Source organism: Dioscorea cayenensis, chromosome 14, assembly GCF_009730915.1.
Source record: "Dioscorea cayenensis subsp. rotundata cultivar TDr96_F1 chromosome 14, TDr96_F1_v2_PseudoChromosome.rev07_lg8_w22 25.fasta, whole genome shotgun sequence".
Classification (NCBI taxonomy): domain Eukaryota; kingdom Viridiplantae; phylum Streptophyta; class Magnoliopsida; order Dioscoreales; family Dioscoreaceae; genus Dioscorea; species Dioscorea cayenensis.
The window spans coordinates 3,860,428-3,885,801 of record NC_052484.1 but is presented as its reverse complement, the minus strand read 5'-3'; the positions used below and the strand labels follow the sequence as shown (position 1 = coordinate 3,885,801).

The window sequence follows — 25,374 nt, the reverse complement described above, 5'->3', positions numbered from 1 at the left end:
CATCTTTGGAAGCGATGGTATTTATAGAAAAAGGGAAACGCTAAGTAGGTCTTTCTCTCTCAGGCTCACAAAGACCGTGTTTCTCGTGCTCGCTGGTAACCGGGAGTAACCGGTGGCCCGATCGGTGGCCGTGCGTCTCACTCCCCCTAGTGACCGGGAGTATCCGGTAGAGTGCTGACTAGGATTCCATACAGACAAATCCAGCTAAGATGATGACGTGGCGGATTTTGATTGGGTAGCACTGCTGAGCTGGATTCCAGTGGGTTTCGGTGATTCGTCTTTTTGTTAGATACTCGCTTCTTTTTTACCGTTTAATATTAACTGTTACATTTAAAAAAATAATTATTTATTATTTTTAAAAAAATATATAAAAATTATTTTTTTTAACTTTACACTTTTTTATCATTTAAGGAAAAATATGTATAGTAATGAAAGTAATAATTCTAGCAATAGTAAAAATATCTTACTATGTTTTTTTTTTATTTTATAAACTTAAATAACAGTTTTAATATTTATGCAAAACTTCGAATGCGGTCGTTAATAAGTAACAAAGAGAATAGTTAATATGAAATTAATAAAAATCCCTGAACATTTACAACTTCCATAAATAATTGTTTAAAATATATTTAAGGATCTCAATTTAAATTGTGAGATTTCGTAAAAAGAGTTGATGTGGACTAAAAAGGTAAATTTGCCAAAATATAGATATATATATATTAACAAATTAAATTATAAAATTATGTGGACTGCTCGGTCATAATGAAAGTATGTGGGAACTGATAAATAATTTAATGTTAATCTAATCAACATGGATTAATTAATTAGATTAGTGGATTGGTTTGGGGATCATGTGGATTAATTAATAATGGATAATAAATAGTAGTTGGTGGTGACCGGATTTTTTTTTTCTGTTAGCTTTTTCTTGGCTCAAATTTTATGGGAAAATTTTAAAGTTCATCTCAGATTAAATAATAAATAAAAGATTATTTTAAATAATAAAAATTTGTGGGCTAAGAACATGTTTATATTTAATAATTTAATGTTAAAAAACCTATTTTTAGTGATTTTATTATAATTTATAATAAAGACTTTTATGTTTAGAAGTCATTTTTTCTAATTTAATTGCATAGTCTACTCTAATATAGTATTTTTTTTTATTTATATTTTTTCTAATATTTCATTTCAGACTTTTTTTTACGTAGAAGTTGATGTTGCAAATAACCAATTAAATTAATATATAGGGGTCGTTTAAATGTAGAAAGATTACTACGTGTTACGTGGTAATTTGAAAATTTTACCATATTTAGCGTTGCACCGGTGGTAATCTGGATGATAATATCACATTACCAATTTATAAATATTACCAAAAAAGTTGGTAATCCTATTATCATCAAATTTAATGTCTATCTTGGATTACCGTGGTAATTTTATAACTTTTTTATATTTTAGCAAATTTATTATCATGACAACCAAACACGGTAATGAACCATTCCCAGTAATAAGAGTTATTAACCAAACATGGTTATATCAAATTATCGCAATATTCCCAACCATATAACATCCCCACTTATATTAATATGGTAATCTCATTACGTGGTAATATGCCATTACCATAAACCAAACACCCCCATAAGGTATTACAATAACTCTTCCAAATTTAGAGATAATAAACAAACCATTCACTTAGTTAATTAACACCTTTATAAGAGGAAAGATTGTATGAAACGGTGATATCACGCTAGTCCAAATAAGTTTTAAATGATGTGGATACCAACTTGGCATCTACATTATTCTTTGTTCTCTAAATTTCAAATTGAAATGATACAAATCCTTAAATTCTAAAATTATAAAGCATTATAAAACCCTTTCTAAAACTCTAAAATTTTAAATCTAAATATTATAAAATATTATACCTAAAATTTCTTAAAACTAACCCTAAATTTTAAGCTCTAAATTCTAAATAACAAGGATTTACGATTTACAAATTAGGGTTTAGGGAGATGATTTCATATTTACCAGAGTTTAGATGATAAAGAAAAATTAATTTTTTTTATATAAATACTAATGTGACAACTTGTGTAACCATTTCATTGAATTATCATTTTTTTAATAAAACCCAATTAAAATTACATGAGCCATTTTGGACCTAATATTAATTAGTTTTTAATAAAATTACTCTTCGTTCCAAATGGGGTTGGCGAAATGGACGGTGGTAGGATGGGTGTGCCGGAGCTGAGCACCAAGTCAAAGCTGAGATTGGAATTGGAGATGAAGAAGGGTAAAATGAAAGGAAAAAAAAAAAAGGTTTTATTGGTTCCCTTTGAAACTATGCAGCTTCCGTTAAATAAATTTCTCTTAAATTAATCATATAAATTTTTTATAACCTATATTTAAAAAATAGTATATGCCCTTTAAAAAGTAAAAAACTACTAATACACTCATAACAAATTATATTTACTATAGAACCATAAGCTAGTCCACTAAAAACTACCTATGTTTATGATTGAGAGATCTCGAATTCAAATTTCTTAGACCACAATTCACTTTTTGGGAGGAATACCTCTCGTTTTCCCCTTTTGGGTTGTATGGCAGGAGGGGTTTATCCTTAAGAGATCAATCAAGCTATAATAACTGGTACATCTCCATACTTGTTTACCTTTGTTTTGTCAGACTTTATAAAAAAAAATTATATTTACTAATACATCCTTGTAAAATAATTTTTCATAATATAAAAAAAAATAAAAGATAAATTGTAGGCAAATAAAAAATAAATTTTAAACTATATGTAAATAAAAAAATTTTAATTTATCAATTTAAAATTTCTTTTTAACAATTATAAATTATTATAAAAAAAAGGAAACAAGAAAATGGATGAAAACAATCAAGGCAAACACCAAACTCACCGATTTTGAAGCTTTGACCAAAGCAAAAGACAGCCGGCAGCACGTGAGTTCCGCGTGACATGGTCCACAAGGGACAGAGCACGAGATGCACGTGACTCATATGGCGCAACAACCGAAGCCTCTGCCACGTAGGATCCAGCTCAGCACTGACACGTGGCTGTCTCCTATTCGCATGAGTTCGGCCGGACAAGTCCTTTTCCGTCCTTTTGTCCGATCCGTGCGGCCTCCCAAGAGATGGGTGTTAGGTACGGAATCTGACGGCTGAGATTTATTTGGGATCTTATCTCGAGGCACCAAATGTTCCCAATGCCCGAACATTTATTTATTTATTTTTATTATATTTCCTCTTCTAAAAAAGGGTTCTTTTCGTTTTTTTAAAAAAATTTTATTTTTATTTTAAAAATGGATTTTTTTTATTTAATTTTGATTAATGTTAATTAAGTCATGGTTGATTTTCATAAAATTTTCCACCAAATCTATTTTTATAAATGATTTCTTAGATACAAATTCTTATTTGTTAGTATTTTTTTTTCTTACAGTGTGTTGGAGGAAGTCTCTTATGTTGACAAATTTGTGATATGTACAATATTTATAGTTTCATTTTTTTTAATTTTGGTTTATTATGTACATAGAATTGTCCACATATTTGATATTTCAACTCATAACATAATAATAATAATAAAATTATTAAAAACCCAATGTATATTTTCATCCTAATCGAATTATATTGTAGTTTTTATAACTCCCCATGTTTATTAGATTGATTTTTTTTTTTTTACTTTTCATTTACATTTTAGTTCTTATTTTATATTTTCTTTGTAACCCCTTACTATAAATATTTTGATACATGTAAAAATAACTCCGACACTAAGCAACTGTAGGACATGCACTCTACCATAAACAGAGAGAATAAACTTGCTTAATCATGGCACCCCAACATAGGCATAAGGCAATGTTGGGAACAAGCATCAATCACAGACACAAAGAGAGTGAACTTACCCAATCACCTTTGATGCACCCAAATACAGTGCACGAGTAGACGTAATTTTGTAATTTTATTTTAATTTTAATTTAATAGTAATTTTTTTTTTTAAAAAAAAAGAGTTAGTGTACCTGATATTACTTTCTCTTCATAATATATATATATATATATATAATGGAAGCATGATCTCACCCACAATTCATAGGCATGTGACATAATATTGGTGAACACAACAATTGAGAGTCAAACAAATCAAGCTATGAAAATTCATCATTTTCTTGAGAAATGGTAAACAAAACATCAATTTTAGGAAATGTTCAATTTCCTCACATGGAAATAAAGGAGAGGTAAGGAAGACATTCCTTAAAACAATATAAAAACTATTAAAAACACAAGATATTTAATAAATTAAAAGAAAAGTAAATAAGAAGAAAGATGTGGAGATATTATCCACAACCCTTTTTTGAGGATCAACAGAAGGAAGGCATTCTCATGCTTTTGGTCCAAGAAGGCCAACTTCATTCAGTGGAAAAGAGAGATTTATTGGTGAAAATTGGATTAATGGAGTTTGGTGGGAATTGTTAGGTTCGTATGTTTTCTTTTTCTTCCCTTTTTTTCCTTTCATTTGACCCGTCACCATTAATGTCCTAAGATGCTCTTTCATCTATATATAATAATAACAACAATTTATTTCCAACCCTATCCATACAAAAGTGTTTGGTACATGTAATGGTGAAGGGGATGAAGAAGAATATAAGTAGATAACAATAACTCTTTAAATGCTATAAAAATAATTTCTTGAGTTTTCAGAACCCAAAGAAATTTCATAATTTTTTAATGAAGAAATAAAATTTCATTTTTTGTGGAGGAATAAATTTTTTTATTTTTTAAAGCAAAATAACTCAATAAAATTATTAAAACAACACTGCATATCTTGATTTATTTTGATCGTTTAGTCTCTTTGATTATTTTCATTTGTTTATTTTTATTTTTTTTAACTACTTTCTATCTAATCCCTGGCTATCAATATACTAGAATTTTAAAAATGCTTTTGGCATTAGTGGCTATGGGATGAGGCCAACTGTGAGTGTGAGGAGGAATGGCGACAAGGCAAGCTCTAGCTCATTATAGACGCGATCTTTAACCTTGGTGAGTTCTCCCTAGCTCTAACATGATCACATCCCTTTAACTTGAGGTGAACTCGTTCTGACTTTGACATGATCGCAACCCTTGCATGAGCTTGCACTAACAAGAGAGACAAACTTACATGGTCCCCCAGCGTTGAGCAAAGAGCGGTGTACCCTAATATGAGATAATTAATTTTATTTATTTTGAATTTAAAATTTAAAAATAAAAAACATGGATGTTTTAAAAATATAAAAAAAAATTGAGAGACCATTAAAAAAAATACATGGGTTACTTTTCTAAAAAAAAATTGTTTCGTGTTATATTCCCCTTATTGAGAGCCATTCTTTTAGAGATTCAAGAGAAAGAAAAAGTCACTGTGAAGTGATGCTATGGATTAAAAATTTAAGTGGACCAAACAAAAGGATAGTTTGATAATTAAAAGAAAAAAAACCTGTTAGAATATAAATTTTCAAAATTTAATAAATAATTTATCTTAAAATGAATTGATATATTTATTAAAAGATAAATTTATGTACACATAATTGAGTTGAATGATTTAGCATTTACCCCAAATAGAATCTTCAAGATGAGATTTTTCTATGGATTTCTCATTGATGGTGATTATAGGTGTCAAATGATTCCATTGATATGATAAGGTCCTTGCTCTAAGAAAATTAGCGTGTTATACTAGCTGGAGTGGGACAACAAAATTTTCATGTCGGAAAACCTTACCTCTAGGTGATGTAATGGACTACCGACTGCCACTTGCATGGTCTGTCACACTGCCATAGAAACGGTGAACCACCTCTTCCCTGTCATACCCCTTTGTAGTGCACATTTGGAGTCAGTTTGGGGTGGCCCTCCATTTAGCCTAGTTCTCCAATTTTCTTGGGCATGTGGACTTCATGGATACAAAAGCTCCACGAATCCCTTAAAGACACTTGGATATTCTATCTAAAGCAATAATTTGGTGCATTTTACTTAAACATAATGATTGTATTTTTAATGGCAAGTTGCATTAGACTAGCAAGACTCTCTCTAAGATTATTTATATGCTTCTACTTTGAATGTCTGTAGCTCTTGAGGCAAAGAGACAGAAACTTGGGGACCTAATTAGTTCTATGAGAATGAGCCTTAAGTTCTTGGGATCCCGTGACACAGATGCGAGTGACTCCCCTTTGCTTCCACCACACCTACACCCACCTAAGCTGCCCGTATGAATAGTCTTATGTTACTTTGGTGGAAGATCTTCATGATCTGACCTCAAGGAGTGTGGCTTTTGTGTTTTCCGTGGTTCTATTTGTTGTATTCTCATTGTTGTTTCCCCTACTAGTGGATTTTTTTGTTGTTGTTGGACTTGGGTTGTTATGTTGATGTTGTGTCATTGTTCTTTGATATCCTTTTCAGTCTTTGTATAGTCATTTTGTATGTTTTATTATATCTTTGTACTCCCTTAGTTTTTGTTTTAATATAGGGTAGAATACATAAATAATCACCCAATTATTCGGATTTGTCTATTTGGATTATTGAATTATAAAAAATTTCAATTAAATCACCCAACTTAAGAATTACGTTTATTTTCTCATTAGTGTTTATGCCTTTAACATCAGGTTGATGTGGCAGTCCATGTCAATCTTATTTCAGCATCCTAGCATTGTCACGTTAGCATAATATCAGTACAATGTTATAGCTTATTAATCCATTTAAGGAAGACTTTATAAGACTTCATTATTCCACTTCAACACAATACCAATACAATGTCGTAGTTTATTAATCCACTTAAAACAAGACTTAATTAGCCATGTGGCAATGCTGAGGTGGTGAGATATGAATGACGTGGATTGCCACATCACCCGCCGTTAACAATGTAAGTGCTAATAACCAAAATAACCGTAATTCTTAAGTTGGGTGATGCAATTAAATTTTTTTTATAATTAGGTGAACTAAATAGAAATACCAAAATAATTGGCTAACTATCAGTGTATTTTACCCTTTACTACATATGGGTTATCCACTTTTTCAAAAGAAAAAAAAACATTTTAAAGCAAATTAATATTTATTTTATTTGTAATACAAAAGTGTCAAAAAAAAGGTCCTTTTACTTGAGTACTGTTTAACATTTAACATGATCCTTGAATTCGATATGAATGAGAAGTCTTTTAGCTCTAATTTTTTCGCATGATATATATATATATATATATATAAGTTAACACTTTCTACTTTGTTCCTTTCCTTAACATTCCACACTTTCTACTTTGTTCCTTTCGTTAACATCCTTGTCTTTCCATTGAGACTTTTGTGTAGGAGCTCCTGTAGTATTAGAAGCAGAAGATCTGCTTGTTGGATTTTTTAGGGTTGGGTCACATATGTTGCAGCCTCTGTTTCATTTGTCCTTTTTCCTCCCTCTTGTTTTTAATTCTTGCCTCCTCAATTGAGTTTCACTGGCAGGTGTTGCTCTAGAGAGTGTTTGATCATGTTCTGCAATTACCTACAATGTTAAAAAATAAAATAAAATCTAGAAAAATGAACAATCAGAACCTAAAGTACATTAGCCATTTACAAGACTCACCTATGATGTAGGATCTTCTGAGGCTTGTTTATTTGTTGCAAATGTTGTTTCATTTGTTCTTTTTTTTTTTTTGCCCTCTCTTGAATTTAATTCTTGCATCCTCACTTGAGTTTCTTCAGCAAGTCTTGCTTTAGGGAGAGTTTGATGAGGCTCTATTATTACCTACAATGTAAAAAAAACTACTTACATGAACAATCATGCCCTAAAGTACATTAGCTACCTACATGAATCACCTGTGACATAGATCAATTAAGGCTTGTTTATCTGTTGTAGATGATGTTTCATTTATCCATGATTTTTTACCCCCTATTGTATTTACTTTTATCCTGCTCACTCAAGTTTCCCCTACAAGTGGTGCTCTAAGGAGGGATTCATCAAATTTTATAATTACCTACAGTGTTAAAAAAAAAATACAATTAGTAAACAATAATACCTAAGCCCTAAAGTACATTAGCCACTTGCAACACTCACCTGTGACATATGATCCTCTAAGGATTATTTATATATTGCAACCTTCTCATTTTGATTACATGTTCCTTAAAAGTTAGCTTGCCCATTTGCATAGAGCATAAATTAGATTGATGTCAATTTCAAATGGACGGTCTTTTAAAAATACAGAATAGAAAAATATCATTGCAGTGTGTTCAAGGGGATTGGTATAGAGTTCTGTACTTAGTTGTCCATGTAGCCAACCACTTGAACTTTCTTTCTTTCCATGACATACATGCATATTAATTTCATATAAAATTAGTGTGATACATATATATTTAACTTCACAAACAGAGAGTATACATAATCTAAACTCCATGATATCTCTTGTTATGTCCTACTACACCACATATAATGCAGGTTATTGTTACCCCTTCTTATTGACTTTCCCATTATGAAGCCAATGTTTTCACCCATCTTTTTCTCCTAAGTAAAGTCTTCCTGCCTCTCCTCTTGTTCATTGGCTCAGGTGGGGTCATGGGGCCTTGGTCATTCTTATACCATAAATCTCTGTCATGTGTTGGGTTTAAGATGTGCCTATTTATTTCGATAAATATGTTAATCATATTACATGCAACTAGGTAATTTTCAGGCTTTTCTTTGTTATAGTAAAGGACTGAAGTTGCATGGCTATATGACACCCACTAAACTGCTATCTCCTACAAGAATAATTGCAACCTTTCTTATTAACCATATATAAATTGCCACCATGTCCTAAAACCTGGTATTTATCTTCTCCTATAATACTGTGCTATAAAACCAACTCAATTACTTGAACTTCTCAAGCTTTTCAGTATTTTAGGTAGTGCAGGGTTGTGCATTTCTACATGGCATTCCTCCTTTTTTGTTTCTTTCTCATTAATTGTGTCCTAATCATCTCATTCATTGTAATTATACCAGTGATCCTAGCTTCTAGGATGTGATTGTTAAAACATTCACACTAATTGTTTAAAAATATAACACACTTAAATTGAGTTTGAAGTGTGTCCTACTTTAATGATGGGGTTCAATATTTTTCATGTACTCGAAGGCTCCTACATACATTCCCTTTAGATTTTCCATTACTTTCTCATATGTAGGAAGGTAAGTAGCCTTAGCACAACTCCAGAGTTGGTCTTTAAGCGCTTTACCCCTAAAGCTCTTCTTAAAATTAGTGAGAATGTACCTAACGCAGTACTTACACTCACTATGGAAAAATAATTATGTAATTGTAGGCATCAATTCCAAATTTTGTTAATTGTTGGACACATCATCACCTACAACCAAAGCTAGGAAAAAGGAGAAACAAAATGTGGAAACAAAAAAAATTAATAAACAATAGTAGAACATATAATGAAGTAAATAATCTTAAGTTTAAGGTCCTCATCTTTTGTCTATCAATCATGAATACCCAATGGTGGCTATTAGTAATCCTCATATTCTCAACTAGCAACAACAAAAACTACTTCTAGTTATACTTGTCTCCTTGTTCATGATAGCCCATGCAACATGATAGAAGCAGTCATTTACATTTATCCCAACAGCTGACAGTAGCTATCATCCATGTATTCCCTTCAAGAAGCATCCATCAAGTAAAACCAAGTGCATGCAACTACCAAAGATCCTGCTTGATCTCAATAGAGCTACGCAAACATACATAACTTTAAAGACTCCTTCATTACACCTCAAAACTGTGGTTGAACAAATATGTGTCTTTAGTAACTATAGCTTGTAGTCATATAACCTCACCATTTGTGTCACCTCATCACTGTCTATAAGCTTTTTTCCCAAATAGAACCACAAAGAGAAATAATTTATAAAAAAAGGAGGGTAAGTTGTCAGGTCTGTTATTATGAAAATCTAATGACAGAACTACAGAGAAAAATAAATTTTTTTTAAAAGGATAAGTTACTTTTGTGTAATGTATTTGGCCCGATAAGCTTTCAGTCTACTTATGTCAACTTCCTAATTACTCTTGACAGTTTGGATAATGCTAGAAATTTTTCATACATGATATGCCCTAAATTTCTCTAGATAAGTTTTTTGCTATCCACTCTACATTCACATGTCTGTTATAATGGTCTCTTGCATACTCATGTTTCAAAACTTTTGGGTTGATTTATATTGTGTTCCTATCTTTCACCATAGTTGAAGCCCATAAACTATTTGAGACTTCTAAATTTCATTCTAATCTTAAATTGGGTGTTCTTCATATCAATCTCATCATTAAATTTAGTATATCTAGGCTTAACATGAATTAATACCTCCTCATCTGTTGAAGAGCATGATTGTAACTCTTCAAACCCAGCGAATTTATTTTCTATTTAGTACTTCCTACTCATACAGCTTCCCCTTCTATTTCTACCTCACCTCTAGGCCTTGCAGCATTTCCATATCTTCTTCCTCTGAGTCACCATTAAGACTATAGTCTATACCATAGAAATCACTTTCGTTATCCACTTTTTCCCTCATCATGTCTTTCAAGTAAAAGACCTTCTAAATGGGCATCTTCTACAAATTCTTCTTCTGATACATCTTTTAATAATTCAACCCTACTTAATTTTTCCATACCTACATCCTCATCATTAGGAATGGCAATAATACCCAAACCTGACCCGACCCGAGTTTGACAGGTAAAACCCAATTTGACAGGTAAAACCCAATTTGACCGGGTTTCGGGTCGGGTTCGGGTAAAACCTGACTTGTATGAACGGATGCGGATGCGGGTATGGGAATTCTAATACCCGACCCATACCCGTACCCGTACCCGACCCGAAATTAAAATTACTAAAATATTTATATAATATATATACATGTACATATACATATATATACTAATATATTCTACAACTTAACAATTTAGGGTTTTTTATTTTTCCTCTTTGTTTAGTGTTGTAATTTTATAATAATTTTATTTTATTTTATAAAAAATTATAATTACTTTTAAGTTATTTTTTAATAAAAAATAATATATTTTTTATTAATTTTTTTAGTATGGGGTTGGGGGCGGTTATACTCGCGGGTACCCGATTACCCGTTGGGTGCGGTTGTGGGTTGGGGTTTTTAAAACCCGTCTGGTTCAAGTTCGGGTTCGGGTATACTAGCGGGGTAGCGGGTATGAGTACGGGTATGGTAAAACCCGCACCCGACCCGACCCGTTACCATCCCTACTCATCATTGCAACCACTAGGGCCACCTCCATAAGCATTGGCACCATTGACAAGTCTAATATACACATATACTTCCTTACGAGATCCCACAAACATTGCCATTAATAGAGCATCTAAATTAGTTTTTATTTCTTTTAGCCTTTTTCCCTCACTGGTGACATCTAACTACCAAACACTACAACCGTCCACATCTAGCTTAAATTTTGTGGTCATGTATATAAGTTCAAGTTTGGACATTAATTGTCACGCCCCGAACCTAACCGGGCACGTGGCAACCGCCACGACGACAAGAGGTGGGTCCCACAACGGCCCCACTTTCAGGTCGCCGTAAGGCTCAATATAAACCTGTTATCACAATTATATAACTAGAAGACAACATAATAAAATATCACAAATAGGGTTCCCTAGACTAGGAACCCTAAACACAAGTAGCAACAATAACAGCACAAACCAGGGTTTTAAGATACAACCCGAAAATATAAATACAAGAACCACATATAAGGTCAAGTCTAGTGGATCCATAGAGGGTACATGCATACTATAACAAACCTAAATAAGAAGTACAGATAAACCTCTCATCGCAGACAAAGACAACTCGTCCAACGTCGCAGATCGAAAAAGATAAAAAGGGGAGTGGTGAGTAACAGATGTTACCCAGTGAGTGGTGTCAGCATAGATGTAACAGAGTGATAAAGTATTTCAAATGGTAATTCAAAAAAATAATAATAGCATATAAAAATCGGCCCAAGTATTCAACATTTTAACAAGTAACACAAGATTCAACAATAGTAAAAAAACAAATAACATTTTAAAAACATAATGAACATAGCTCCAAAAAAATACAGTCGGGCTCTAAAACAATTCCCACACTAATCGTGGGTCAGCGACTAGTCGTGGGACCACCAAGGAGTTTTTAAAAACTTTTTAAAAATTTAAAAGGGTGCCTTTCCTTGGTGTTGACATCGAGATCCCCGTGTGGTGACCCCGGGTTTCTCACATAATGTAACCCCCCGTCAATGGCTCCGCGCACCTCTCGACCGTGGGTAAACCAGGGTTAACCACGCCCGCCTCCCATCAGCCGGACCGTGGAACCCCACTACTCGCAGTTGTCGGACTAAAGTCCGTCGTCACCATCAAAACTAAATGCCACAATATAATTCTTTCCAACTTCCAATTCAAATAATCCATCATACAATGTTTAAATACGGAAATGTACATCAAACCATATCTCATTTGCATATAAATACGAAATGCAAGTAAACATGTTTCTTTCAAATAAATAGGTATAAGCATTCTAGTTTTAACCATTTCAAGTAAATTCGTACTCAAAAAATATATATATATCAAAGGAAGTCAATTTATCATCAAGTTTATGTGATAAAAACACATGAAGAAATACTTTAGTACTCTTATTAAATCTATGCAATTATAAATTTAACCACTCACGGAACCCGCTCGTCTCGTCCCCGAGACGCACTCACCGATCGGGCGAGCTCCTTCCCTTGGAGGGACGCTTCGCCACCTAGATACAAGCAGGGAATTCAAATTCTAATGAACATAAGAATGATAATCACAAGAAAATGTATAAAACACGATTATACATGTCTAATACAAAAACATTAGGGTTTTTAGGGCAAAAACATCGCTCATTTTGGATCCAAACGATCTCGAATGGAGTAAAAACTAGTTCCAATGAGTTCGGGGTAAGAAGAGCTTCAATGTGGACCAAAAGAAATACCGGATAAGGCTCAAAAATTTTTCGAGTGCTACAAGAACTTCGAATTGCTACAAGAACTCGAACCTTATACTATGGTTTTCTCCCAATTTACAACTCTAAATCAAAAATTTTCTTCTACAACATTCTCATACATGCATTATAAATCATTGGCTTCAATTTAAGCCTATGAATCATCATATTCATGGAGAAATCGAAATTTTTATATATTTCTAAAAACAAGGAAATACGGGTGAAATACAAAACAAAAACATTGGATATAAGGCTTACCGGATTCGGGAGTGAGAGAGAGGAATAAGTTTGGTATTGAAGGTCGCCGGAAATTCTCGCCGGAAAGATTTTTGTTTCTAAGTTTATGCTCGGCCGAACAAGAAGAACAAGAAGCAAGGAAGCAAGGAAGTAGGAAGGAAAAGAACTCCCCAGGCTTTTCTCATTCATTCATTCATTTTCATTTTTTTTTTTTAATAGGAAATGACCTAATTGCCCTCTTAATAGAAAAATCATAGAAATGGATCCAAATGACGGAATTGCCCCCGATTTTTCACATAAAACTACTATGCAAACATGCAAAAATGCCACTACTACTAAATGACCATTTTACCCCTAATGCAAGCATAAAAATCTAAATAGGCCCGAGGTCTAAATCAGGACAGGGTACAACATTAATGACTGTTATAATGACAATAAATGAGAAACTGGTGATTTGATGGTGGTAGGAAGAAAGGCAAGGGGAAGGATTTTCTTTGGAAGGGTTAACTAAGTAAAGTGAGTAATGTGCATGAGATAGTGATTGTTATAAGGATTAAGAAAAAAAAAAAAGAGAAAGGGTAGGGGAGGGGGTTAGAACGTTAGATTTTTTTAATGAAGTGGAATTGAGCAAAAGAAAAAGAGGGGGGAAGATGGGTAATAAGTAATGTGTATGAGATAGTGACTGTTATAAGGATAAAGAGAAAGGGTATGGTAGGGGGTTAGATTTTTTAATGAAGTGGAATTAAGCAAAAGAAAAAGAGAGGGGGGAAGAAGGGTAATAAGTAATGTGTATAAGATAATGACAGTTATATGGATAAAAAAAAGGGAGAAGGATAGGGAAGTGGTTAGATTTTTTAATGAAGTGGAATTGAGCAAAAGAAAAAGAGGGGGGAAGAAGGGTAATAAGTAATGTATATGAGATAGTGATTGTTATAAGGATAAAAGAGAAAAAAGGAGAAAGGGGAGGGGAGGGGATTAGAATGTTAAATTTTTTAATTAAGTAGAATTGAGCAAAAGAAAAAGAGAGGGGGGAAGAAGGGTAATAAGTAATGTGCATGAGACAATGTTTGCTACCAAAAATGAATGAGAAGCAATATGATTTGATGGTGGTGGGAAGAAAGGCAAAGGGAAGGGTCTTGTTTGGAAGGGTTGGCCGAATGGTGTGTGAGTTTAAGGAGTTTAAGTTTATTAGAGGTATTTTTGCTTCTGATTTTAAACTTACCATTTCCATTTTTGTAGTTCAAAGACACAATTAGCTTGATTTGATGTGGTGGAAAGAAAGGCAAGGGAAGGGTCTTTTTTGGAAGAATTGACCCAAGTGATGTGTGAGTTTTCAAGAGTTTGGGATTATTAGAGGTTCGCTTGCTTCTGATTTTAAGCTTATCAATTCCATTCTTGTTGTTAAGAGACATGATAAGCTTGCTTTTTCCCCCTTTAGGGAAAGAGACGGTTGTGATTTGTTTGGTTGTATTTTTGTTTTTGGAATGTACATAAGAAAAGATAAAAAAAAAATGATAATTGGTATCATGATCGCGTAGAAAATTTTTTTGTGAGAAAATTGCCCAGATTCCTTAAAAATAAGGTATTCGCAATATATAAATATATATATAGTTGTGATTAAAAATTAATTTATAGATTTTTTAAATATATATATTCACTCTTGATCTCTTTCTCTAAAATTACTTTAGTTGAATTTTTATGATAATCATACATATATATATATATATATATATGATAACAACTTTCTGTAGAGTTATATCATTAATATTTTTTTTAATAGATTGAGTCAATTTGACTCAATCAAACTAGTACTTCATAAGTGAATTCATCACATATAAACAAAAAGACAAATGGTTAGCCAGATAATTGAATTACTATAACATATAATTACTTAAAAGTAAAATTAAATAAAAATTAAAACTGACCAACACATATTCTTCAGTTCATGCACTGTAATTCTGTCAAAGGATAAACAGATGGAGGAAGAACTTATGATGGTTTTCTTGCCAAACATAGTTCTTCATGTTTTACACAGTGCAACTCAAGAACATGGTATTCATATTAACCTATGAATTTAACAAGTCGTATGCTGATGTTTTCAGTGCCATTGTTTCAGAAAAGAACCAAGAATTGGAACAAGACAAACTGTTGGTAATAAACAATGCATTAGATACAGTGAATTTGAAGGTAAAAGCATGCAATTCTAAATAATTCTGTCATAACTTGCAATGAACTCGCACAGATTTGGAAAATTCAGACCTCTGTGTTTTTTTTTTTCTTGAAATCTTGTATAAAATTAAATGAGGATGATTTTGTGCTTGGACTGAGATACTAAAACCGAACCCAACATCGGGTGCATTTCGCCATGCAATCTCCTTTGCAGTCCACATTATAACCCAAAACTTTAGGATTGCGAAGAAGAAGATTCCGAAGTGGTTTTCCTTTAATTCCCCACTCACTCTCGAGCATGCTAACATTGTTCTTCACTTCTTTGTCAAAATCACATCCAAGAACCTCAGGAAATTTCTTAATTATTTTGTGGAGATCATCATCAGAAAGGCCCAAAGTTTTCAGGTAGTCCAATACAGCATTTAGTGATTGGACTTTGGGAAGTTCTTGGCTTCTTTCTTCACCCCAGTAGGGTGAATGGACAAAGCCGAATGCTTTCTTTAGAATCCGGTCGGCTTCCTCCGTTGTAAAACTGAATGTGGAGATTATCTCAATGCAATCTTCCCATGTTTTCTTCTCTTCATCTTCCAAAACAACAAGCTGTGCTTGATCAATCGCGAGTAACTTCCACTTTTTTGATGCTTGAAATGAATTGAGAGGTCTTTGTTTTCTACAATTCGCCCAACTGGATTCAACTGTGCATAATGCTGAATTCTTCTTAACAAGTGGAAGCTTTGGCGTTGAACTTGAAAAATCAGACTGGAAAAACAAATAGCACAACTCTGTTAAAAATATCCTTTTTTCAGTAAGATAAGGCCACACCGGCTATAATAAGCATTGCAAGTTTGCAACGGAAAAAAATAGGCCCTGATGGTAATACATTATGGAGTACAAATTTGGTGTTCGGCTATCAGTCCTTTAATTAAATTTTTCCAAGTAGGATTCATGAGTATGACCATTCAGTTAACAATTAACAAGGAAAAACAGGTCATGCTCTAATTGAGTCATGCTCTCTGGGATAGTTAGCAGTGTCTTCTTTGATTTTATAAACAGGTTCAGTTGTTCTGCTGGCGGACAGATGTTCAATATGTACTACCAACTAGACTTAATACCATGACTGAAAGAATAATTTCTGCTGAAGGACAAATGTTAGTGTTCATGCAATCTAAAACAAGCAGACAAACTATGGAAGGAAAGGATATAATATTCAAACTAAAAAGAATAAATCTTTGGCACTAAAATACAACTGAGGCACAATTCTCTTTAAATAAGAGTAAAATATAAGTTTTCTAAACTTAACGCAGAAAATATTAATACCCTTATACTCTAACTGACTGTTAGAAGTGTCCATTTCACGGCAAATCAAGAATCCTCAATTCCATCCTCAGAAACGATTCTTGGTTGCTTCATTACTCATAAGAATCCAACATTAAGTATTCATATAAGAAAGAAAGAAACTCTCATTGTTACATAGCCTACAACAAATAAGAAATTTTACAACTAAAAGAACAAGAACAGTATCAAACTTCTGCATGTCTTTTAACATGTTACAACAAAAGTTCTGCATGGATCCATCATGGTAAGCACCAAAAAGGATTTGTTATTCTCATTAGCTAGTACACAGTTAAGTAAGATGAATCAGAATAGTAAATTATTCAAGACAATGAGCAAATGCTTCCCTTTATAGCATAATCAAGCAATAAATTATACAGATGGAAAAAAATGAGTAAGAATTAATGGAGTAACCTACAAAAAGGAAGGAGCAGGATGGAGCAGATTCAAGGGTTAGTAGAGGAGATGCCAGTGATTTCGACAACATCCCTGCAACATCCAAGAATAAAATTTAAAGGAAAGCAATACAATTCATTTTAAGAGTTAACCATGATTAAAAATTTAGTGAATGAACTAAAGCTTTTTGGCAGATGCATTCATCAGAATTCCCAATTGTCAGGAACACCTAATTTGGATTCCTAAGCTGAAGCTCAGAAAAGATAAAATGATAGGAATCATGTTGAGGTAATCCTGAGAGAGAAAAAACAATAGGGAATACAATATAAAAGACAAATTGACTAATCTTGCACAAAAAACTATGTTATTCTTGTTTTGGTGCCATATGACAATAATCGAAGCAACGTCAAAGTGAAAGGAACATAGAATTGTGACCAGAACATCAAACAAATGTCTTTACATACTATCAAGTTATTCAAGAATGAACATTAACAAATCTTAAAGACAATAACAATAAGAAAAAAGGAGATATGCAAGAGAATAGCACAAGTGCAAAGAGGAAAGAAATACAAAATCATGTCGAGGTAATTCCAAGAAAACATATTTAGGGAATAACAAAAATACAGAAAAAAAACTAAATAATACTGTGCACAAATAAACCATGCCATTCTTTTTTTCTCTCTTTTAACAATGATCAAACAGCGGCAGACTGAAAGAATCAAAGCACTAACTTGAATCTCCAACTGAGTGAAATATGATCAGCACATCATCAAATATCTCTACATACAACCAATCTAGGCAAGATTAACACTTCTAATTCACTAAATTCCAACAAAAACTCATGGGGTTGACAGCAAACTTCATAATATCACAATAATATGAACAAAATTGCCAAAAACAGAAAAAGGGAGAAAGACACAACAAAGAGCCAAAGAAACAAATCTTTGATTCAAGGAGAAAGGAGGGATGACAGTACCTGGGATTGAATCCAAGTGACTGAAGATGAGAAACTGATGATTGTTTTGAGAATAATCTGAATTTATATTCAGAATTAGAGGAGCTTTTGGAGGAGAAATTCTGGACCAAATGCTCTATGTTTTTTTTTTCTCCTCTGGATAGCAGGTAGCCATGGAGTTCAGAGTTGCTTTCTTTTTATTTATTACACCCCTCAAAATACCTGAATTTAAAATTTCTCTATAATATGTTTTGCAACTTACCATATACCCCCTGAATTTTACTTCATTTTGAATGTCTACAACCCATGTGATTTTGGGAAAGAAGAGCGGGGCGAACCCACTAGAGACCCAGGGACGTGCACAAGCCTCGGTGGAACAAGTGGGGACGGGGCCGCGCTCACGTGGGCGCTGGAACCACCCGTACACAACCACTATTCACAACCCATGTGATTGTAGACATGGCCTGAACTGCTGGTTACGGTTCTTGAACCACCGGTTCCGGTTCTAAAAAATTTTGAACCAAAACATAACCACCTAGGCAAGGTTCTTGGTGGTTCAGTTTCGGTTCAGGTTCTGGCGGTTCGGTTTAACGGTTCCAATTTGACGGTTGAAACGGTTCGGGCTATTTTTTTTTTTTTTGCTATGTCGTTCACCTCCACAGTCCGATGAGCGAAGAAAGTCATAGCGATTCTATCCAGTCTCAAAAGGAACTCCTTAGAAATCAAAATGATCGGAGGCAGCAATTATAATCGCCTTCTCTATCACGTCAAAGATATCCGAGATTGAGCTACGGAAAAACCATTTCCAGTAATTCATCGAAGATGAACTCCCGGTCATCTCGCTGTCGCTTTAGCTTGCTCTTCCTCACCTTCTGCACCATCCGGTCGGGCTTCTATATCTGTAGATCGATCCGGCCCGCCGATCTCGAATAGAGATCTAGGATTAGGATTTCATTAGAGGGGATTTAGGGTTTTCAAGTCTTCAAGAGAGGGCCGGCCAAAAGAGAGAACAAATCAACAAAATAAAAACTTAATCAATTGGTTTAATTCAAGTTTTCATACCTAACCTAATCAGACGATTAACATGACTAGAAATCAAACGGTCAAACCTAATCAGATATCATAAGTTATAACATTATTTTATATAATATAATATATATATATATATATATAACTAAGTAATTTGATATTTTGAATCTTTTGATTCAAGTGGAACCGGCGGTTTGAACCACCGGTTCCATGGTTTTTTAAATTTTGAAATAGGAACCGAACCTTATATGAAGGTTCCGGTTCTGGTTTTAGGATGGTTACGGTTTTTCCGGTTCGATTCCACTGTTTCTATTCAAATGGCCACGTCTATGTGGTTGGCTTTGTTTTGCTTATTACTCATTCAAAAGTGAAAGCATATTTGGTTATGTTATTCAAAGTGGGGTAAATTATTCATTAAATATTGTAATTTTCAATTGGTTGATTAATAAATTTATTTATTTTTTAATTATCAAACAATCACTCTTTTTTGGTCAATTTTGCTTAGAAATTCTTTATGTGTGACCTTCCTGTTATGTAGATTTGTTTTTTAAAATCTCATGATTATTTTTATGTTAATATCTTAACATATTTGTACCTTCATCTTATGTGAGTTTTGAGGTTTGATTTTGGATCCTCCCTAAAATGCACACATTGCACAAGAGACTCGGTCAAAAAGCTGTTGGCAATCACTATAGTACTCTTCGGCTATTATAATATTTTTTAAGCTTTATTTAATATTTTTATTCATTTTACAATATTGTAATTTTTTTTATTAGCCTTCACTTTAAGACTTTTCACAACCCTATTCGCTTGACTGTGTTTCTCTCATTCTATATATATATATATATATATATATGTTTTTTTTAATGGAAATTGAAATTATCTGGGGCTTATTATGTAATCTTTTGTTTACTAAGGTTTAAGTTTTTTTTTTAAAATTTGGTGATGAAAGTAGATAATAATTGATCACTTGTTTATTAATGCTCAATTGCATAGCAAATCTGGAATCATTTTGGCCATATTTTTAATCTGACTAATTTACCACGAACCTTGCTTGACCTCTAGACTCCTTGGAGGCTTGACCTCGAGGTACAGGTCAAGAATACATGAACTTTATATGTGTGAGCTATAACTTGGAACATTTGGCTTAAATAAAATGCACATATATTTAATTCCATTTTGCGCTTGTGCACTGTGATGATCAAAATTAATCATGCTTTTCTTCTATAGATGTCTGTGGTGCTCTAAGCAAAACAACTGAAGCTTAAGAATTCAATTAGCACTGCCAAACGCAACCTCGAGTTTCTAGGGTCATGAGAGAATGATCTTGGTGGCACAACACTCAACATTGACTTGGCTAATTCGTCCATTTGATCACTGACGCCTTCATGGAGGACAATCTTTTTAGTCTTCTCTTGAGCGTTATCGTCATGTACTATCCACTCCTAGTGAATTTGTTTTCTTTTGGTGTTTACACACCAATACTTGTTGCATTCGTCAATTATTGTCCTTTTTTTGATGATTTTTTTTTTTTTGATAAATAGGCGATAAACCCCCAAGCTTAAGGGAAGTTAGGAACATACACAAGTGTGAAGCGCAACAGTAAGTTCAACAAGCACCTATGCTCTCATTTTTGCATGAGCTTTGGAAAACAAATGCCCTATACAAGGATCTAGTACTAATAGATCTAGAAGATGATGATTCTTTATAATACGCCCCCAGTTGGCTTACATCCATTTACCTCCACATCATTTTTTTCATTAATGAAATTGTGGTTTATTCACTTAAAAAGATGATAAAAAAAAACAAAACAAAATGAAAACAAAAAAATAAAATTTTTTTTGGGAAAAATAAAATTTACTATAAGCCCCCAGTTGGCTTACATTTTCAGATGTTTTAAAATTTATAATACGCCCCCTAACTTTCACTTATTTCGCAAATTAAATCATAAGGACATGCAAGAAGGGTTTATCAAATTTGAGAAAATTATTAGGGTTTGCTTCAAATTTATCAGAGAAATCGGAAGGAGAAGGGAAAAAAAAATCGCTTTTTTCCAGGCATTTCGAGAAGCTCGATGGCGCTCAACGGCGGAATCAGATCCGGTTTCAAGCTCCTCTCCTCCTCGGAAGCCGCCATTTGCAAATCAGGTGAGCTCTAAATCCATCTAAACCCTCTAATGGATTGATCTTATAGCTCCAATCTCTTGATTTTGCCCCAATCTGGATTTATTTCTGTTTCATATTAAAATTTGGTTTTTTTTTTTTTTCATGTTATTTTGCGGTTTTTGAGAAGCCAGTGAGAATTTGGTGTGATAACTTGAATCTTGGCGTATTTGATGTTCTTTTCGTTGTTATTGTACTTTTTTTTTTTCAATTGATTGTGTTTTGAAATTTGGCCACAAATTTGTGGTTATTGGATGCTTATCAGTGTAGATATTGATTGTTATATTGGGATTAGTCGTGTTTTCAAACTCGTATGCTGAATTGGGTGATTATTATTTGGAAAGATCATGGAGTGCTAATGAAAAATGCTATCTCATGACTTCATGTTATTATTTTGTTTTGGACTAGTGTGGATGATGTGTATGAAGAGTTATGTATATTGATCAATATTGGAAGTTTTATCTGCATTTGGGTTTTATGCTTGATTTGGATAGTGAATGCATGTTCGTGATTCAAAATGAGTAAGTGGCTGTTGTTATGTATGTTCTTGTTCTTCTTGATGATTTATGTTTGGTGAATGAGGCTTTATGCCATAGGAAAAAGTAGTTTTTTTGTTTCTAAAATGAATTCCAAGTGCATCAAATCAAATGATCGTTATGTACATTACTTGAGTAATTTACATATTTGTAGAGATGTGTACAACTTATGAATGGCTAGTACTTTGGAATGCATGGAACACCATTAGGTGAGATGCGGGTAAGGCATGGGAGACCTGATCTCCTCCAGAGTTTATAACACAAGGAAACATCTTTTGCAGATGCTGCTTTCTACTTATGTTAGAGGGCCTGAGCGAGTATGAATAGAGCTTAAAGTCACATACAAATAGCATAAGTACGCCATGACTATTATTTTTTTGTTACGAACTTCTTCATTGTCCGGACCTAGATTCCTTCGATCTATTCTTTGACTATGATGACTTGAGGTTTTTGTGATAAAAAGCTTTTGGGGTTGGCGGGGAATATTTGTTCTTCAAGGCCAGCAAGACTTAGGCGCAATTGAGGAGCTAAATTGATGACTCTGTCTCATTTTTTCTGGGCTGGGCCTGTTCTGAAACAATCCTCTCTCAGGGGAAATGGTAGCATTTGAAGATCATTCACTACCTTTGGTTGGTTGATGGGAACTGTATTGATGAGGTATGGGCATGGTTTGAGTAACCTCATCCTTGTTAGGAAGATTGTGCATCACTTTTTTTAAGGTGATAGAGCGTTGAATCCTATAGCTTATGCAGTTCAGTTGGTTTTGTAAAAATCTAGTGTCTCTTGAGGTAAAAATGAATATAATAAAATTGAAATTTTTTTGTTTTCTTGAGTTGGTTAAATGAATAAAAATTACTTGGATAATTAAATGGAGGAAAAGTTTGTAGATAACTGTTTATTCTCTTAATGTCTATGCTATTTCTCTCAATTTTAAATGCACCCCGCTTGTCCTAGATTTGTCACAGTTGTCAAAATAATACAATTGTTAGATAACGAAGTTTTAGCAATTGTACTTTCACAACTCATTCTAAAGGGTTTTGTTTTTATTGATTGGTGAGCTTTTGTTTTTGGTTTTAAGATTGTGGGGAGGAGTGTGTATGTAACAAAAAATGTCAGCAATACGCTTAGTCATGTAAATTTATGTTCGAGGGACTTTCTTCTGGGCCAGCTTCAAATAAACATTCATATGCTGCATGATTTTTGCAACAACTCCGTTATGCAACATAGTGGTAGCTGGCAACCTAATCCTGTAAAGTACTAAGCAACTATCTGAACCAGGTCTACAAAATGCGAGGAGGCCATAGTTTCCCAACATGGGGTGCTTCAATCATCACTCATTAATCCTAGAGAGAATTTGTACTAAATTTTGTACTATGCATGTGTCTTGTATGTTAATTTGATATCTGGCCAACTTGGATAGGTTACATATGGTGTTGCAGTGATTTGCAATTAAGCTATGTTATTGCACCCATGGTATTTTCGTGACTCTGAGAATGGTAGATATCTATGATGGTGTGATCACTTTTGTTAGACCACGTAATATGATGCCAAAAATATTTCTTTTTGCTCAACTTGGAAGTGGTGTGGCTACTTTGGGCAAAATTTTTCAAATGATTAAATCAATGAATAGATGAAAATTACAAACTATAAATGCTTTTGTTGGATTCTGCTAAGTCAATAGGCATATGTTGCCATCAATTTAGAAACTTCGAAGATATACTTGATTGATATTTTACTACCAATCCAATCAACAACTTTTTTTTGTTGTTGTTGTTGACATGTTGTATTGCTGACTCTGTTTAATTAAACAAATGTCATTACTGGTGTAGCAATAGAGGGCAATGCCGAAGTGCTATAACTGGAAATGATACGGTTGTCATCTTTCTTTAATCTGTTTAATATAGTTACAAACTATTTACATATGTGGAAGACCGGTTGATTATGTCTATATTTTGTTCATCTAATTACTGGTTTGTCATTTTCTACAGTTGGCCACATTTTTTCCAGCAGATATTTGGGGCACATGGTTTACCTATACATGCTATTCTGCTATTTTTTAATGTCTGCCAAATTATTTTTTTAAAGTCATTTACCAGAACACCCTAGCTGATTAGACTTCATGAGAAACAACTCAAGTATTTTTGAATATCTATGAGTGGAAGAAAACCTAATTTATGTGAACAAAAACATTATGGGGTTTCCTAATATATGATATCAAAAGGATTTTGAGAAGTCCTTGACCTATAATATGGAGTTATACCTATGCAACCGTACCTACTATTGTACAGGGCATGGATGCTCCTTTGAATCCCACCACTCCTTGCTCTATGTATGAACTTGATTAGATTACTGAATCCAGAGTATTACAACCTTGTATTTAGTGGATCCTAAATTGATTCTTAAGGTATCTTAAGGGGTTGGTATCATGCTTTTGGGTATAGCCACCTTATGTAAGACCCATATTTAACAAATCATGTATCTGCAATCTAAATTGCTAGTGTTGGATGTTCCTCAGTATCTCGAGGATTCCACGCAACTGGAGTTAAAAGGATGGGAGGTCATGGCCATGATGAACCATACTACCTTCATGCAAAACACATGTACAATCTTGACCGGATGGAAACACCAGAAGCTCAAGATGAGTCTCTGCGAGTGCTTTGCATTCAGCAATGGTGTCGCCGTCCCTGTCTCACGCTGTCATATTCCAGCAGAGAAGAAGACTTCTTCGGCATGATAAACTTCTGTTTGCTGCAAGTAAGGAAACAGTAAAGACAGTAAAAACTTTCCTGCCTTTACTGTCTTTGAAAAACCAAAAGTTTTGATGATTCCTTTAATATGAACTGCAGCTCTTGATCAATGTATTCTTTCAGCACATTAAACATATGGTTTCTATTTTCCATTATGATTTATGATATCTAGGTACCTTTGGTTTTCCTAAAGCTTTTCTTGATTGTTGCGTTGTTCTTGAAAAATTTATTTCCGGCATGACATGGTAAACATGGTTTTGCAGCATGCACATGCAACCAATCCACATAAATGCTAGGGTACTTATTTATTGGTTATTGAATATTTTTCATTATCATTGATTGGCTTATGTGGTTTCAGAGTTCTAAATAGTCCTTCTTTCTTGATCAATTTACTTTTTAGTCCTTATTATCTACCAAAACACCTTTGGTTTCTTTCTGATAGTAATATCACTTGTTTATTTGTTTATTATTATTATGTTTCAATGACTTACACCCCTGACATGGGGCTAGATAAAATTTTTAAAAATGTGATTATTTTATGCAAATAGAAAATATCCAGCGTATAATACATACATATTTAGATTTTTAGAGAGAGGAGAAAAGAACAAGTAGAATAGTCAATGATGTTTGGTGTTTTTCTAGTTAGTAAAAACTGAACAATGAGACAAAAGATAAGAGTCCTCTCCCACCTTTAAAATGTCTTATGGTTCATATCCATAGAACTAGGGTTTGTGGCAAGAGAAGAGAAGAGGATACATCTCCATTCTCCACCTCTCTTGTTTTTATTGGAGAAGAAGGTTAGAGAGACACTTCAATGCAGTGGGATATTGGGATGCGTCCCTTC

At 33.5% G+C, this 25,374-nt stretch overlaps 1 protein-coding gene and 1 pseudogene across 1 annotated transcript; one reads left to right on the top strand and one right to left on the bottom strand.

Annotated features, from left to right (window-relative positions):
- Positions 1-15,245: 15,245 nt before the first annotated feature.
- Positions 15,246-18,228, bottom strand: LOC120275343. Its single transcript, XM_039281883.1, has 3 exons — positions 18,078-18,228; positions 17,124-17,194; positions 15,246-16,132 (listed from the first exon to the last, which is right to left on the bottom strand). The coding sequence occupies exons 2-3, from the start codon at positions 17,190-17,192 to the stop codon at positions 15,536-15,538; spliced, it is 666 nt and encodes a 221-aa protein (XP_039137817.1). The 5' UTR covers positions 17,193-17,194; positions 18,078-18,228; the 3' UTR covers positions 15,246-15,535.
- A 2,807-nt stretch (positions 18,229-21,035) lies between these two features.
- On the top strand, positions 21,036-24,517 carry LOC120276033 (annotated as a pseudogene).
- Positions 24,518-25,374: the final 857 nt, after the last annotated feature.

Bases quoted from the DNA above. Each gene is read 5' to 3' on its own strand.
- LOC120275343 (XM_039281883.1), bottom strand. From the start codon at position 17,192: ATGTTGTCGAAATCACTGGCATCTCCTCTACTAACCCTTGAATCTGCT. The intron at 16,133-17,123 runs GTAGGTTACTCC...TTGTTTTTCCAG, and splicing joins CATCCTGCTCCTTCCTTTTT to TCTGATTTTTCAAGTTCAAC.